Source organism: Gobio gobio (genome assembly GCF_949357685.1).
Source record: "Gobio gobio genome assembly, chromosome: 1".
Classification (NCBI taxonomy): Eukaryota; Metazoa; Chordata; class Actinopteri; order Cypriniformes; family Gobionidae; genus Gobio; species Gobio gobio.
The window spans coordinates 51338377-51357617 of NC_137097.1; the positions used below are offsets into that span (position 1 = coordinate 51338377).

Consider the following 19241-nt stretch of genomic DNA (forward strand, 5'->3'; position numbering starts at 1 on the left):
CACATGCAACTCATGGCTCACAGCCGTTCTCGGCAGAGCCCTGAGGAGGATAAGCTACTTATCGTATTTAACACACACACACACACACACACACACTAACACGCAAATAGCACACCTTGAATGTTTACTATATATTTCTGTATGCAACCAAGAATAAGATTATTTCTGTGGCGAGGCCTACCTTAGTGTGTAGTTTGGCCAGCTGTTTCTCATCTAGATTTGTCTGTTTGTACACCCTGGTTTTGTAGCGAAACTGTGAAAGGAAATTAGTCAAAATTAGCGGAAGACAGATTACAGAGCGTCAAGGGCTTTCATCAGTTACATGTTTACAGTAATGTAATATAAGGAGGGTTAAAAATCAGTTTTCTGTTTTCTTAAACAAATTATCAGTTAAGTGGTCTAAACTGTCCTTTGGAGGCAGGACTACTTTTCTTGGTGGACTGACTTCTGTTCATGGCACAGTTAATTAATAGACCTTTCTTTTCATAGTATGATTGTGTATATCAGATATCAGTAACTTAAATTAAAACTATAACAAATAGTTTTAGGTGATTGAAATAAAGCCAAAATAATATATAAATATTACATGAAAAACTTTTTAAAAAACTGGACATTTATAAATGTTTCCTTGGCAACTAAATATGCTGAAGTACTAAAATGACTAAAATTAAAATGAAAATATAATTATAATAAAATAGGGCTGTCAAAAGATTAATCGCGATTAATCGCATCCAAAATAAAAGTTTGTGTTTACATAATATATGTGTGTGTACTCTGTTAATTATTATTTATATATAAATACACACACAAGCATGTATATATTTAAGAAAAAAATATTATTTTTATATATAAAACATTTATATTTATATATATTATAGATTATATAAATGTATATACAGTATATACATGCAAATATTTCTTAAATATATACATGAATGTGTGTGTATTTATATATAAATAATAATTAACAGAGTACACACACATATATTATGTAAACACAAACTTTTATTTTGGATGCGATTAATCGCGATTAATCTTTTGACAGCCCTATAATAAATATAATATTATAATAAATATAATTACAGAGAAATTTTTCAATTAGAAAAACAATAACCGACAAAGGACTAAACTGAACAGAGAGTATATATGAAGGGGATAATCAGGAATTAAATAAGATACAGCTGTTGATAATAATTAATCACAGCAACAAACTGAGTGTGCGTCTCAATCAGTTCCCGAGCTCCAGTACACAGTACATCGAGTACACAAATTCGGGCACTGGAAAGGACAGTAAAGGACGCCGGTTCACTACACATTGGGACACTGATGACGACAACTTCCTCATTGTACAATATAATTACTGCTACTTATGAACAACAGCAGAGCTGATATCTTTCTGAAATTACTTGTAATGTTATTTGAAGTACATTACTATAAAAACTTTGCTTGTTACATATACGTGCAACATTTCAGCCATAAATAAATTATAAATGTTAGCTAGATTTTTTTTCTTATAGCTGCCGAGACTTGAAGAGCAATGGGCCACTGCAACTGGGTGCGCCGCCATCTTCATTACCTGTCTAGCGATGAATGTTTATGCTGAAATATAATAAAATAATGGTTTATTTTTTTTAAAACATATATCGCGTGTCGTTATGTGTGGTGAGTTGATTCACGTAATTTATGTTTCACGCTTCAGAACTTCTGTTGAGGGAGCATAGTGAGGATCGATGCACCCTGGGTTTTGCGGTGCATTGTGGGACTTTTTAGGGAGCGAACATTTCTGCGATTGAGACGGCCCTTAAAATGTCCGACTCCCTGATCAGTGCCCTGACTACTGAACTAGGGAGCTGATTGAGACGCACCCAGGGACATAATCAGAAACCAAGGAAACTAAACAGGAACTAAAGGAAACAGAACAGATTATCAAAATACGAGTCCATAATTGTGACAATAAATAATACTAAAATAACTATTATTTTGCATCAACCTTGAGGTATCAAAGTATCAAGCATTGCAACTGAACAAGCATAAATGCTGAAAAGCCTAAATTAAGTTGTTAATCATATCCTGTAATGAATTGTTGTTAATAAATGAAAAAAACTGAAGCATTAATTATATATACAGTATTTTCCATAGTAAATGTTAAAAAGTATGGCTTTTAAATATATTTATTGAAGAGCTGTCATTATAGGCCCTGGTAGTAGCATTTGTTATCAGATTGAAAAGAAAATATCAACTTCAGATGAAAAGGGCTTCTTGTGAATTAAATTAGACTTTGAGTTCACTATTGTTATATAACAGTAATTGCCTTGTGCTCTACAAAAAAAAACATTTTAATCTTTTTCATTGCAAGACAAATCTCCAGTAAACCATATCAGGTTATTAGGATTCATAGTTACCAGAGAAGCCGCTTAAATAATTATTATCACCTAGGCAACAAACAATTTGAAGCAGCAGTTTCCTAGCACCAACATTTACATTCAATTATAGAACAAGAGTAAAAAAACTAAAATAAACTAAAAATGCCTAAAATGAAGAGGAGAATAAAAGGAAGGGTACCTCCAGGTAGGGTACTCCTTTCTCAAAGGATTGTGGGTACTCCCGGAGCGGCCTCTCTTCCTCCAGGAACTTGGCATCGTGCCCATCAGTAGCAGGTTGGAAAAGGCCATAGTTTAAAACATCCCTTAGAGATTCGTTTAGACTACACAGCACCTGCTGCTTCGCCTTCCATACGGTTGCATCAGGGTTGAACCTCAGACACTTCTACAGAGACAGAGAGGGGAAACAAAGGATGTAAGATAATAATAATAATAAGATAATTATTTGTATAGCATTTTTCATACATGGAACATCATAAATTTTTCAACTCAAAGTGCCTCACAAGATAAACAAAATGATAAACAAATATCAGCTATTTGCTTTTTACTATATACAATTGTTATATATTAAAATAGTATATATTACATTTAAATTTTCAATATTTGATTTTCAATATTTTATTTATAAAAAAATATAAATAAAATACGATATTATATAATATTACATTAACATTTTCAATATTTGTTTTTCAATATTTTTATTATATAGACACTACCATTCAAAGGTTTGGGGACGATTCGATTTCTTTATTGTTTTTGAAAGAAATCTCTTGATTATACATGATGAAATACAGTACAAACCGTAATAATGTGAAATACTGTAATATATTTTAAAAATAATTTATTCCTGTGATGGCAAAGCTGAATTTTCATCCGCTATTTAATGCATCCTTGAACAATACAAATTTTAATTTCTTTAAAAAAAACACAGTTTGAACAATTGTATTATATTTTTAAATATTTTTTATTTTATTTTGATATGTTTCACATTTTATTAGATATAAATAAATATACTTCTATTTTTGTATCCATTAAAAATAACTACAATTAGACCATATACCTATTGGCCCTAAAGAAGAAAGAAAAACAGTTAGTTCTGTCCAGTGTGCACTAGAGGGAGACATTGTTATTCACTCAGGTGAAACAGCACTGCTTGTCGGATTAGAAGACCCCTGACCAGCAACTGTCTATCAGCTTCATTAACATCTCATTTGAGTCTTTGATCACACTGGTAGTGCTAAATGGCAATGCTAATTGATTAGTTAGCCTGCAGTAATAGCTATAATTCATAGCCTGCACTGGTGCCATAATAGATGATTATTATTAGGAATGTCAGGAATTCCGATGTGATTGTGACACACCCCACACGGCAAGAACTGCACGGTTTTTTTTACTATGATATTGCCTAAAACTCCTTGCAGCCTCCTAGCATGAGCACTAGCACCAGGCTGAGACATGTTAGCTTCGAGCTGCTCAGGCTGGATTTTGGGACAGCAGCACTGTTCCAGGAACTGTGAAAATGGGACAGCCCTGCAGCGGGGAGCTGGAATGAAATCCCATCCTCTGACCTTGAGGAGTTGCTGTGATTGGTCCGTGGTTGTGTTTAGGGTTTAAGTCTGAAAGAGTCAGTTTCCCTCTCTCTCTCTCTCTACCACAGTCCTCTTGAATGTGTGTGTGTGTGTGTGTGTGTGTGTGTGTGTGTGTGTGTGTGTACATGCAATGGCACAGAGAAGTGTGAAATTTCTTCCTCCCTCTGTTATTCAGTCTCTCACTTTGCGCACAGCCAATCCCCATCACCATGGCAACCAGTTCATTAGTGGAGCAAGCTGCAGGTTGCCATAGAAACATCCCAGCAATCCCTTGGTGCGCTATGGTATGGTGTGCGTGTTTCAGTGTGATCTTCAGTGTGTATGTGCACTGGGGGGAGTTCTGCTCGAGAGAGGTCATAGGTGTAGTGGATGACTTCACAAACAATTTAGAGTATTAAGGCTAGTGTCAAGATCCTTTCTACACCCACATGCCTTTTGAACCCCATAAGACTTTTCTGTGGAAGTCAAAAGATGATGGCTACATCCGAAATCGAATACTCTCTTGAGTAGGCACTTATTTTGAATAAGTAATTACTCCACGACCGCTAAAAAGTTACGTTCTGTATAGTATGTGTGTAGTATGAATTTTATCCGGATGTGCATTCGCCATGTTGTCATTATCATGTGACTTACCAGCGTCAGTTAACTCACTTCTTTTGAGTACTGTGAATTCGGACATGCTTCTTTTTATCACACACTGCTTTTCGCCTACTTTACAGTAGGGAAGTATGTGACTTCGGATGCAGCCATAGTCTTCTTTCATATAGTCAATTTCACTTCAGTAAATGAGTCAAGTGCAAAACTAACATATGGCTTAAGACATAAAATATAGTCTTTTGGACTACTTTTATTTTTGGCACTGGACACCCCCTAGTTCCAATTCACTTTCAATGAACGGAAAAGAGCAGTGTGAACATTCTTCACAACATCTCTTTACGTGCTCCATGGAAGAATAAAAGCTATTCAGGAAAAAAACAAAATGAGGGTTAGTAAATAATGACAGAATTTTCATTTGAGTAAACTGTCCTTTCTACACACACAATGCAAATGATTTAAAAAAAAAAAGGTGCACAACACAGATGCAGATGTGAGTTCATTTGTACCCTTGTGATTACAATAATTTTGTTGGAATGATAATCAACCTGGAAAATGATTTATTATAATGATATCTAATTATAGCAATTTAGTGGTTAATCTAAGAGCTATTATTTCCAGATCCAACCCACAGAATACTGTCCTCGTTTTTTTCCACTGACAATAAGCGTGGCATCCTGTGCTGAGGAACAATTTATAGATCGAAGTTCTAAACAGATTAGTTAATTAAACAAAATGTACCTAAATGTCTTTGCTTGCAATCTCCTGGTCTAAAGAATTTGCTGATAAAGATTCTGTTTAAGAGCTATACATCTCTCCCTCACTTTTCCCTCTTTTGGCCTTTTCATACTTGTTTTTCTCTGTTATTAACTAATATTCTAATATGACTGGCCCTCATAGTCAACTTAATGTGCCAATTTAGTGGGAACAATAATGTAAATCACGTAAAATGATTTTTTTACATGATTGGCCAAGGATCTCTATTACTGGACACACCAGCACCATCAGGAGGAAATAAATTGTGCATCTACATACATTAACAAAATTATATGATTTGCGGTTTTGACTTTATGAGTCTTTATCAATTAACAGTCAGGCAAGAATGTGGTCATGTTAGGACAGATTTGCTAACGTGACCATTACAAGAAATGCACATAATTGTGTTTAGTTGTCCCACAATATGTCCTAGATTAGCCTGATTAAAACTAAATTATTGATCCCTACAGAGTGCATATAATATACCGAAGAGAAAAATGCCAACATTTGCTGCTATAGCACATAATGACTGATGTGCATGACAAACCAAATATATATATATATATATATTATTTACCTTACTCTGGATAAGCCTGAACTATCACATATATCCAGTGTATGGTTCAGCCATGATAACTCTCAGAGTGGAGTATTTCAATCAGCATTTATTGGCATTGGAATATACATAGGCTTGATTTTGGCGGACGAGGCGGGAGAGATACAATCATTTGTTCAGCTTTGTTAAAAAATAACAAACGAAGGAAAGGCTGCTTTCCTTATGGTTATATATGGTATATGGTTAAGTGGATATCGAAGTACTTCTAATTGGCTGGAGTTTCATGCCTGAACTATGTATTTGTAAGAAAAATTATTTACATGTAGATGTACTGTAGGGTTAAATTGTTAATAACATTTTATTTTATCAACAAACATAGTCTGCATAAATAAATACCACTGCAATACACTATGTAAACATTCACAGTGCAGGGTATAAAAAAAAAAAAGAGAATAAGAATAGTTCGATTTAATAACCGGTTGACTCCTTTGCCAGCAATAACCTCCACCAAACGTTTCCTGTAATTGCGGATCAGACTAGCAGGAGGTCATGAGGAATTCTGCACTTTTCTGCTTTACAAAACTGTTTCAGCTCTGCAAGCAACTTGGTTTGTCATTAGTTAATCACACTCCGATGGTCATATCAAAGCATCTCAGTTAAGTCGAGGTCAGGACTGGGCCTCTTGAAGTCATTCAGTTGTTGATATATTCTTGTGCTTTAGGTTGTTGTCTTGTTGCAACACCCAACTTCTGAAAACTCAAAAAAGGCTGGGCAGCTCTGACCGACATCTTAAAATCAGTGAATAATTACATGATGTTCAGTAAAGATACACTATATTGCCAAAAGTATTGGGACACCCCTCCAAATCATTGAATTCAGGTGTTCCAATCACTTCCATGGCCACAGGTGTATAAAATAAAGCACCTAGGCATGCAAACTGCTTCTACAAACATTTGTGAAAGAATGGGTGCAATAAGTCCATTCATGAAATTTCCTCACAACTAAATATTCCACGGTCAACTGTTAGTGGTATTATAACAAAGTGGAAGCAATTGGGAACAACAGCTACTCAACGGTTAAAGTTTGGTGGAGGGGGGATTATGGTGTGGGGTTGTTTTTCAGGGGTTGGGCTCTGCCCCTTAGTTCCAGTGAAAGGAACTCTTAGTGCTTCAGCATACTAAGACATTTTAGACAATTTCATGCTCCCAACTTTGTGGGAACAGTTTGGGGATGGCCCCTTCCTGTTCCAACATGACTGCACCAGTGCACCAGTGCACAAAGCAAGGTCCATAAAGACATGGATGAGCGAGTTTGGTGTGGAGGAACTTGACTGGCCTGCCAAGAGTCCTGCCCTCAACCCGATAGAACACCTTTGGGATGAATTAGAGCGGAGACTGCGAGACAGGCCTTCTTGTCCAACATCAGTGCCTGAACTCACAAATGCGGTTCTAGAAGAATTCTCAAAAATTCCCATAAACACACTCCTAAACCATGTGGAAAGCCTTCCCAGAATAGTTGAAGATGTTATAGCTGCAAAGGGTGGGCCAACTTCATATTAAACCCTACAGATTAATAACTGTGATATGAGTAACTGTGTTTCTGAGTTAACAGACAGAAATCCCATGTAACTGAGCTAATCATGGAGAGACCATTTCAATACATTATCATGAAAATATGTTAAAAAAAGAACTATACCCAATGATAAATGAGGAAACCATTGCTGTAATCTGAATGTAGTCTCATGCATGCAAATGTTACATGATGCTATTACTAAAGTGTTTACTCCTGTTTGACTGGTACATTGCTTCATGTAACCCTCTATGTGTCTTTCTCTCATACCGTTGGCTCCCTCAGGCCCATTTCTGCAGGGCAAGAGCAGGGGGGATTAGTAGCCTTTAATGAGACCTATAGGGAAATAACCTTCACTGCCTCATCCTCCTCCTCATCTAGCTCTCTTTCATTGCAATTTTAAAGACCACTCACATCTAGTCCTCACAGTTCCACATACTTCTTTTTCACCATTTTCCTCTTCCACTGGAAAAAAAAAATCATACTGAGACTTTTTGAACACTATTGCATGTTACCATGGTTCCCTAAGAATAAGGAACGAGACGCTGCAACCCCTAGAGGCATTCCCCATAATGCCCTCTACGGGACACAGGGACACCTTTTGAAAAGGAACTCTAACCTAATTTAGTGAGGTTTATGCTTAAAGAAAAGCCAATGGCGTAATACAATCAAGTTTAATTTAAGATATACATTGCCTATATACATTCAAAAGTTTGGGGTCAGTAAGATTTTTTACAAAGGAAATGTATACTTTTATTCAGCAAGAACGCATTAAATTGATCAAAAGTGGCAATAAGTACATAAAGATTTCTATACATCAAAGAATCCTGGCAAAAATGTATCAGTTTCCAAAAACTGTTAAGCAGCACAACTGTTTTGAATATTGAAAATAATAATAAATGTTTCTTGAACAGCAAATCAACATATTAGAATGATTTCTGAAGGATCATGTGACTCTGAAGACTAGAGTAATGATGCTGAAAATTCAGCTTTGCCATCACAGGGATAAATTGCATTTCAAAATATATTTAAAATAAAACTGGGTTTTTTTATTACAATAATATTTCACAAAATTGCTGTTTGTACTGTTTTAATCAAATAAATGAGTCGTATTGAGTATAGGAGGCCTCTTTAAAAAAAACATCTGATTGACCTCAAGTTTTGGAACAGTAGTGAATTCTCGAAAAGCAAGTTGCTTTATTTTATGGACGCTTGGTTATTAAGTACAGTAGAGGTATCTTGTTTTAAGGATGACAAAATGATAATAGATAAATGATGAGAGACAACTGATACAGTTTAGTAATATTTTCCCTTCCTGACTTCCTCTTTCCATTCCGCTCACTCTCTTTCTCCCTCCATCTTTACTTTACTGTTGCTCCCAGCTCTCTCAGCAATCACTGGTTCATAGACCTGCAGGCAGACTCTGTGGTTAATGAGTGTGAGATGCAGGGTCGCTCTGCTACTGCCCTGATGTCCCTCAGGGTTCAGCGCCCCACACTGCCAACACAGCTGTTCCACTAAAAAAAGTCACATACACTTAGCAAATTGTCATCTTTTCTATTCTTTCATGTTAATCTTTTTGCTTGAAGTTCCTATGCAGTTTGTGGTAATATTAATACATGTCCATGTTTGATTTCAAGGACACTTTGTACGATAAACAATTCTAGAACGGTTTTGATGTCCGATGTAAAATCTGTGTCCAAAAGCATTTAGTGCATTACGGGGTGAGTGGGCATTCCCGCGGCCCTACATTTGCTCTGTTGTGTTTGTGCTGCCTCTCCCCGAACTCATTAAACCACAATTAACGAGCAATTGCAGTTTATTGAGGGTGAATTAGCTGGTATGTAGAGCAGGCCTAATGTACTGGGATTATGCGGACATATTACTCCACACAGAGGAAACAGAGAGAGAGAGAGCGAGAGAGAGAGAGAGAGAGAGAGAGAGAGAGAGAGAGAGAGAGAGAGAGAGAGAGACTTAAAAGAACATGGTTAGAGGCAAGAAAGAAACCAGGAAGACATAGGAGAGAATGGGTATTTTTGATAAAACAACATTGACAGTTTTCTACACCTGACTGCCTTCTTTAATATATACAGAGAAAACTATTTGTAACTAAGTCGCAATGTAAAGGAAGTAGCAACAGATATTTTCCTCCATATTGTGACATGCATCAGAGTAAAACGAATGATCAAAAAAGAAAACAATGTAGGGCTGGAACTTGGTTCTATTGTTGGTTGTTAATCGGATTGCGAGCTTGAGGTCGATTGTAAGAAAGGGGCGGGGTTTAAAGGGTTAGTTCACCCAAAAATGAAATTTCTTCCATTAATGACTCACCCCAATGTTGTTCCACACCCGTAAGACCTCCGTTCATCCTCGGAACACAGTTTAAGATATTTTAGATTTAGTCCGAGGGCTTTCAGTCCTTTGAATGTAAGTGTAAGCACACTTTGCTGTCCACGTCCAGAAAGGTAATGAAAACATCATCAAAGTAGTCCATATGTGACATCATTTGGTTAGTTAGACTCTTTTGAAGCGTCGACAATACATTTTGGTGCCAATACATTATCGCACCAGATAACACGTCACAGCGTCTTACGTCAGCAGCATCACTGTGGCGTCGTGAACACGGATTCAAACTAAACCGGAAGAGAAGACAATGCTTAATAAAGTCTTAGTTTTTGTTATTTTTGGACCAAAATGTATTGTCGACGCTTCAAAAGAGTCTAACTAACCAAATGATGTCACATATGGACTACTTTGATGATGTTTTCATTACCTTTCTGGACGTGGACAGCAAAGTGTGCTTACACTTACATTCAAAGGACTGAAAGCCCTCGGACTAAATCTAAAATATCTTAAACTGTGTTCCGAGGATGAACGGAGGTCTTACGGGTGTGGAACAACATTGGGGTGAGTCATTAATGGAAGAAATTTCATTTTTGGGTGAACTAACCCTTTAAGGGGACTAAATCCTGGCATACGTCTGTCGTTTCACTAGAATATCCATTTTGATGACATTTTGATTCAAAATGAATAGGTCAAAACAACTTAAAAAATATATGAAACATGCATGGCTGAATCATTCAGAATAATCTCAATAGCATGCATATGGAAAATAGACGTGGAGAATTTTAATGTCAACTTCAATTCAAATTACATTAAACTAAATTATGTTAAAAGTTGGTTTTAATGTAATTATAAGTTGTGTAATTATAACCTAATGCATCATGAATGCTTTGCTACATTGCAGCATTTGAGTCATTATATAATTTCTGCTCAGGCAGGTGTTGCAGATCGGCTGAAATCACAAGAAAAATGTTTGGCAGAGTGTTTCGATACAACTCAGATCACCTCCAGGTGTTTCACTGCCATCCTGTTTCATCTGTCTACCAATCTTATACTAATTACAATTTGCTAGTGGCTTGTTGGAGTAAATAGACAGCTTTGGATAGCTGGAATAACCAAAGAAATAACCACTCATTGTCTCTCTCTTCCACTCGCACTCAAACATACACAAACTTCCCTCTCTCACACACACACACACACACACACACACACACACACACACACACACACACACACACACACACACACACACACACACACACACACACACACACACACACACACACACACACACACACACACACACACACACACACACACACACACACACACACACACACACACACACACACACACACACACACACACACACACACTAATTATACAATCCCACAATAGTAGAGAGGGGGAGTTTTCCCAAAAACTGAGAATAAAAAGAGAAAGACAAACAGAGAAGGGCGTCCGAAACCTTTAATATGCCGTCTTACCAGGCACGTCCAAATCCAATGTTTGCGTAACATCCAGTCTACTAAAATGCCTCCATCTGGTCATTATTTGAATTTAGATATCCCACAATCCTGTGCTTGTGGTTCGGCAGTAAAAAAAAAAAATCCTGTCTGAATGAGTGATTTAAACAAATTAATTTGTAGGTGGCCAGATTGTTTGTATTTTTCTAGAAAAAGTTACTTAAATGATTGTATCCACCTAGAAAGTCTTTGAATATTTGTTTGGTTATGTCTAAAGCTCACAATCATTTATTCTATGATGTATCAGTGTTTTTGTTTGTTAACATTTTTGTTAATTGAAATAACGCTGAAATAAAATTAAATATTAAATGTTGCCTTGGCAAACTAAAACTGATATAAAATCTATTAAAACTATTTAGAAATATTTTTTAAAAGACAAAATCTAATAAAAAAAAAAACTAAAAAGTACATTTAAAAATCACTAAATCCCTAAATTATCACTAAATTACTAAAAATCTAAATGAAAAATATAAAATAAAAGCTCATTCACAATAATAATAAAGGGCTATCTGTTGAGCCATTAGTGGACTGGCGGTGAAGCAGAAAAGCAGCTTCCTTCAGTCTGACTTCCATTGAAAGAACACTCTGGGTCCAGGTCTACCAACCATTTTAATTTCAATTATCAAGCATAATCATATTATTCATGAATCATTAATCTTTTGCCACTTCCCACAGCTATAGGGCGGGCTGGGTGCATGATAGGAAAGTTAACCCTTATTATTGACATTCTATAGAGTGAAGCGCAACTATAAACACATGCTGTCATGTATCTCTGATCTGGGAGGGAGCAGAGTCGTCGCATCCCTCTTGGCAAACGGATCCACAGTGACTTTAATTAAAAGTGCCTGCTTTAATTTGTGATGTACAATAAACGGATTACAGCAGTGGTGATTTCATTCCTCAAATCACTGAACCTCTTAATCAGTCTTGTTAAAAAAAGAGCTTCACTTGAACATTTCACTGGGCTACTTTAAACCCAGATCTTTCTTCCCCTCTCTTTATCTCCATCTAAAAGAGTTAAGGTCACCTTGAGTTTGATTCCACTTGAAAGACATAATTGTTTACAGGATTTTTGTTGGGCAGGATTTTTACCATTGAATGTTTGACTAGAGTCCCTTTACTTACTTTCCCTTGTTCTTTTATTCTGTTTTCTTCTCTCACTGCTTTCTTTTTGCTTTATCTGGGAAAAACAGAATCTTGCCGACGTTTGCACATCTGCATGGAGCACGTTTGGATAAAATCTACACACACACACACACACACACACACACACACACACACACACACACACACGAGTGTACACTGAGGGGCAATTTCTGCAGATCCAGCCAGTTTCAGCCCATATTTAAATATAGATTCCTGAGCAATCGGAATCCCGTAAAACCATATACCATATAAAGAGATGTATGAAATATGATAAAGTTTAAGAGTTCAAAGTAATTGGACATGTTAGTGATTTATTTGAAAGTCTCCCTGACATTAATGAGTCCTGAATAATTCAAGCATGGGCGTCGGAACCATTGTATGTGGGTGGGACAAGACCCACCCACTTTTTACGATCAATGATATTGCCTGGACCCACTCACTTTTATTGTTTCTAATTCAGCACGTCTGTTTACCAAACCCTAACCGATAAACACTTATTATTAAACACGTTGGACGCTTTATTTCCACTTTTCTAATATTTTCTTCATTTTTATTGAAAATAAATGCCTTTCCGATCTGACATGTGATGGGAAAAGGGAGTAGAGTGAGTTCGGCAAAAGGCGGATTCGAACCTCGGGACGATTTACGTCAAAACTTGATGACATGCGTCTTACCCCTACACTATTGTGATTTCCGTAATTTTGTCTTGCCCAACCAGACGTTTAGCAAACAAAGCTGTATATTTGTACTTAATGTAAATGGCAAGTTACTCCAGTACAATTTTTCTGAGAGAGGACCCACCCAAATTTTTTTTGGCTTCCGACGCCCATGAATTCGAGTGACCAGTTCTGATCAAACTGTCAGTGGTAAATCAGTGGGAGAGTTCTGATTAAACTAATCTGAATGTGACTGATCAGTTGGATCACTGAGCCACTAAGTACCACTACTGTTCAAAAGTTTGTGTTAGGTATGATGATTTTGACAGAAGTCTCCGATGCTCACCCAGGCTGCATTTATTTGATTTATTTTAAAAGTTGGGTAGGCAAATTTTACTATTCACATCCTGATAGCAATCAATAATAGAAGTCAGAGTCCTGCACGGGTGCGGGTACCCGTGAATATTGCTGAAACGGGTGAAAAACATCCTAACTGTGTCAGATACGGGTGCGGGTCGGGTCGGACAAGGGCGAAACACAGGTCTAAACACGGGTTTAAAACAGCCACATACAAACGAATATATATGTATATTGTAGATGTGTTCCTAAAAAATATATGCATATTTTAAGGAACACATCTACAAAAATATGCCTTGCCTGTATTTCAAGTTGATAAAATAATTTCAAATCCATATCAGTTTATTTGTGCGCGCGTGCGATCTGCCTGCACTCGTCGAGATGGATCCTGAGGAGTTGAAGAAAAGATTGTATATTGGATAGCCGGAAGATTGTGGAAGTTCATCGCAGAGGAAGCACACAGATAACTGTGGTAACAAACCAAGCACAAGCAGTTCAATCGAACAGTATTTTTCAAAAGGGGACAGAACTGAATGTGCCTTGTAGAGATGATAAGGACACATAACCATGTTTGACAGCTTCGGCTGAAGTTGTCCTTGTGTTAATGGTCGTGTACTAACTTCAGTATGCTGGCAAAAAAACATTTTTGTAAGTGTGTCTATAATGTGATATGCTAAACTGATTTTATTTCGGGTGCGGGTCGGGTGTTGGTTCTATTTTAAGCGGGTCGGGTGTGGATTTTAATTAGTGCTGTTGTCGGAAAACGGGTCGGATGCGGTTTTAAGCACTGCGGGTACGGGCTGGTGCGGATTTACAAAATCGGACCCGTGCAGGACTCTGATAAAAGTGGTCTAAATATTTAAAAAATGTACATATATCATAGACATGTGGAAGTCTCAGGACCAAAATATGTTTGTCCAATCATTGCATGCGGTCCAAATGCAGTGATAAGTTGTCCTACCTGCCTGTCAACATATGTATTTCCATACCTCCACACACCTGCTCGTGCAGACATTACAAGTCATCAGCGTGTTTTGTAAGCTCATGCAGAGTTTTGGACAGACACTCAAAGAGGGTCGCAAACAAACAGCAGCGCCTTTTACAGTTCCCCCTGAACCAAAACAACGAGCTTATGCTGCGTTTACACCATGTCATAAACATAATTACGAGATGGCAACCCGTGATGTTCTTGGATTTGTGCGTTTCTATGTCCACACCATCAATGCCCAAATTAATCTGCAGCATTTACATTCAATATTATTGTAATGTTATGTACTTTGAGACATGAGGTAATTTAATGCCATCTCTCATCTTGTGACGGTTTGCAGACTCTGCTGTTTGCGTTCATGTGTTTTGAAGGAGGTGTGGCTTTGGAGACGCTCTGAAGGGAGGGTGGGATCTACAACCCCAAATCAGAAAAAGTTGGGACAGTATGGAAAACGCAAAAAAAAAAAAAAAAAAGTGATTTCTAAATTTACTTTGACTTGTATTTCATTGCAGACAATATGAACACAAAATATTTCATTTTTTGTCTGGTCAACTTCATGTCATTTGTAAATATGCATCCTTTCCTGTCATTCAGACCTGCAACACATTTAAAAAAAAGTTGGGACAGTAAAGCATTTACCAGTTTGTAATGTTGCCATTCCTTTTCACAACACTTAAAAGACGTTTAGGGACTGAAGACACCAAGTGATGAAGTGTTTCAGGTGTAATTTTGTCCCATTCTTCCTGCAAACAAGTCTTAAGGTGGGCAACAGTACGGGGTCTTCGTTGTCGCATTTTGCGCTTCAAAATGCGCCACACATTCTCTATTGGAGACAGGTCGGGACTGCAGGCAGGCCAGTCAAGTACCCGTACCCTCTTCCTCCGCAGCCAGGACTAATGTAATGTAATGTGTGCAGAATATGGTTTTGCATTGTCTTGTTGAAATATGCATGGACGTCCCTGGAAAAGATGTCTTCTTGAAGGCAGCATATTATGCTTCAAGATTTCTATGTACTTTTCAGCATTAATGGTGCCTTCACAGAAGTGCAAGTTACCTTTGCCAAGGGCACTGACACAACCCCATACCATGACAGACCCTGGCTTTTGGACTTGTTGCTGGTAACAGTCTGGATGATCCTTTTCTTCTTTGGTCCGGAGCACACGGCGTCCATTCCTCCCAAAAAATACCTCAAATACTGATTCATCTGACCACAGTACACGTTTCCACTGTGTGATGGTCCATCCCAGATGCCTCCGAGCCCAGAGAAGTCGACGGCGCTTCTGGACACTGTTAACATAGGGCTTCCTTTTGGCACAGTACAGTTTTAACTGGCATTTGTGGATGTAACTACATATTGTGGTACTTGACAAAGGTTTGCCAAAGTAGTCCTGAGCCCATGTGGTGATATCGCTTATAGATGAATGATGATTCTTGATGCAGTGCCGCCTGAGGGATCGGAGATCACGGTTGTTCAGCTTAGGCTTGCGCCCTTGTCCTTTACGCACTGAAATTCCTCCAGATTCCTTGAATCTTTTAATTATGTTATGCACTGTTGAATGTGAAATATCCAAATCTCTTCCTATCTTTCTTTGAGGAACATTGTTTTTAAACATTTCAATAATTTTCTCACGTATTTGTTGGCAAACTGGTGATCCTCGGCCCATCTTTGCTCCTAAAGGATTAGACCTTTCTTGGATGCTGCTTTTGTACCAAATCATAATTACAATCACCTGTTGACATCACCTGTTTCAAATCACATCATTTAACCATTTTACCTCATTACTAGCCCTAAATTGCTCCTGTCCCAACTTTTTTTGGAAAGGAAAGGATGCATATTTACAAATGACATGAAGTTGACCAGACAAAACGTGAAATATTTTGTGTTCATATTGTCTGCAATGAAATACAAGTCAAAGTAAATTTAGAAATCACTTCTTTTTTTCTTTTTTTCTTTTTTTTGCGTTTTCCATACTGTCCCAACGTTTTCTGATTTGGGGTTGTAATGCTTTCGATACTAGTTTGCTATTGCTAACCTCTCCAAAATGATTCAAAGTAAAAACACTAAAATATTACTACAATGTAAAATAACAGTTTCTATTTTAATATATTATAAAGTGTAATTTATCTCTGTGATGGCAAAACTGAATTTTCAGTCTTCAGTGTTGAAAACAGTTGTGCTGCTTAATTCTTTTATGGAAACTGAAATACATTATTTCAGGATTCATTGATGAATAGAAAGTTCAAGAACAGCATTTTTTTTAAACAGAAATATTTTGTAACATTATACAGTAAATGTCTTTATTGTTACTTTTGATCAATTAAATGCATCATTGCGAATAGTTAATTTCTTTCCAAAAAAAAAAAAAATCGTACTAACCCCAAACTTTTGAACTGACATGAACATACAGTTATAAGTGAGCTATTGAGGTCTTTGCAAAAGTCAAGCTGTAGTCTTCATCTACATGTCTGTCAGTTACAATTCTTGAATATTTGAAAGACTAAATACACATTGCGCATCTCCCCTGTTTTCGGAGAATGTGCAAAATGTTGAGACCATCTGTAGTCTGATGTTTTACGGTTTACAAAGCTGAAGAGGTCTGTCAGTCAGGGTTCTTGCCGGTTTCAGTAAGTCAAATATAAGACCTTTTTAAGACATTGTAAGACCATAAAGATTGAAATATAAGACCTATACGACGCATTACCAAAATTATTTGAATCAAAGAAGAAAAAAATTATTTTATTTCAATGAATTCAGTCATTGAAAAAGCATTAATTTAATTTACAGATAAAGCAATGACATTAGTAACCCTCCACAGCCAACAACGTGCCAAATGCCCAAAACCTTAGGCCCAAAATGAAAATAGGCTAAAACAAACTTGCCCTCAAATAGAATAGATATAGACAAAACAGCATATTAATAGCAACAAACTAACAACTTTAATAGCAACATATAAACAAACTTATTGAAAGTGCTATTGGAAGTGCTTCTGCTTTGTAGTGGCAGCAGCAGCACTAAGTGTGTGTTTGTGGAGTGTGTGGCCCACCAGCTGGTGTGCGCTGGGATCTATTTCAAAGTCTATTCACATTTGATACATGTATAAGGTACTAAGGGATATAAGTGTAAGCATAGCAGGTCTTTTGTGCAGCAGAGGTCATGTGTATTGACCGAGAAAATGTCGGGCCCTATTGAGGGGAGAGTGAGGTCTGACCTGCCATAACAGAGCACACGTTCCAGACTGTTTCAGATGTTCACACTGGCACTGAACACTTGAGAACAGCTTTTCCAAGTCTGTGTAATTTATTCCTGCCCTTTTTTCAGATTTGTATACTTGTATCACTCCCAGTATTCGCCTAATTGATTTTTTGAATGGTATTTGGCGGCGCTCTGACTGCCTGGTTAATATATATGCTGTGGGCTCAACCAGGCATGGTTAGCAAAAGACGTATGAGTGGGTAATTGGGAAACAGGTGTGGGTTTGTGTATGTGTGACTAACCGTCTGTTTGATATCAGGAATGCCAATCCGAAAGACCATCATAGCTATGTGTGTGTCGTCAGGTGTGTTGCTCGAGCTCCGCTCTCGTGGCTTCCGCTGTTGTTGCTGCTGCTGCTGCTGATTAGCCGGCGTTTGATGGGTGGGTCCAGGGTTGGACGAATAAGGGTTGGCCGTGTGGCCCGGGTTGCCAGGTCGTAGCGGTCTCTCTCCTGGGAGTCGTCCAGCCATTGTGCCTTTTTGCCTGTGCCCCTCTTCCCTGCCTCCTCTCAAACGCCCTGGTCCTCGCCTGATGTCTTCTTCATCGTCCACCTCCTCTTCGTCATCCAACTCCAGCTCTCCATTCTCCTCCTCGCCTTCCTCGTCCATGCCGTCATCGTCCATTTCCTCTTCCTCCTCCTCCTCTTCCTCTTCCGCCCCTGGATAAAGGTGTTGACTGTTTCCCAGCATCCTTTGCTGCTCCTCGTCGCTGGAGAGGGGGCTGAGCGGCATCGTCATGGCGACAGGGAGAGTGGCACCAGCGGCAACGGCATCATCCCCAGAGACACACTGTGAAAAGAGAGGAGGAGTGCAGGCATGAGAAATAGCGAGAGGTGGATGATGAGAGGAGGAGAGAGCAGACTGAGAGAACAGAAGTAGGAGTTTGAGAGAATATAAAGGAACAAAAAATCACGCATCACTCAATCACTCAGTGGCTCCCACCAAGTTGCAACAGGCCATTCATGCAGGACGTGTTCTTGCATTTGCAGCATTTTTCAACATGCACTAGAGTGACATCTTTGACTGTCACCACATGGCTCTGTTTTTTTAAACGCCTCGTGCCGCAAGCATTACATTTTGAGACTCAATGGACTGAAACAGAATCTAGATGAACTTCTTTTTACTTAACATGGTGTCTTAAATGTGGAGCTCATGGCAGGAGACTTTGAAAAAATGTGTCGCAATGGTTACAGATGTCTGCCTAGTGCATGTTTACAAAGAAAAACAATGAACAACAGCCAAGCAGATGCAAGAATGCATCTTGTTTGAACAGTCCCTTAAAGGAATTGTTAAAAGGTAAATTTTTTCTTCCCAAAAATGCATCACCTTCATCACCATCACCATCATCATCAGCTTCACAGTTTAGCCCAATATGTGGCAGAAATGTGCAGCTGCACACCAAACTCACATTTCCCTTTCTTGTGCTCAAAAAATGCTAAAAAACTGTACATTTCAGATTTACCTGATAACACTGCTTAAATATAGGGTTGTTTTTCTGCATATTTCTTAAAAAAATTTGTGTGGTATT

General features: G+C 37.9%; 1 protein-coding gene across 1 annotated transcript in view; it reads right to left on the minus strand.

Moving 5' to 3' along the window:
- Positions 1–18451, minus strand: part of shank1 (SH3 and multiple ankyrin repeat domains 1) — a gene marked incomplete at both ends in the record, with an annotated part of 78035 nt that extends 59584 nt beyond the window's left edge. Inside the window, 3 exons of the mRNA XM_079821440.1 lie at positions 182–253; positions 2563–2766; positions 17957–18451. Coding sequence (XP_079677566.1) covers positions 182–253; positions 2563–2766; positions 17957–18451 — 771 coding nt within the window. The remainder of the gene's footprint in view (positions 1–181; positions 254–2562; positions 2767–17956) is intronic.
- Between the last annotated feature and the right edge of the window lie 790 nt (positions 18452–19241).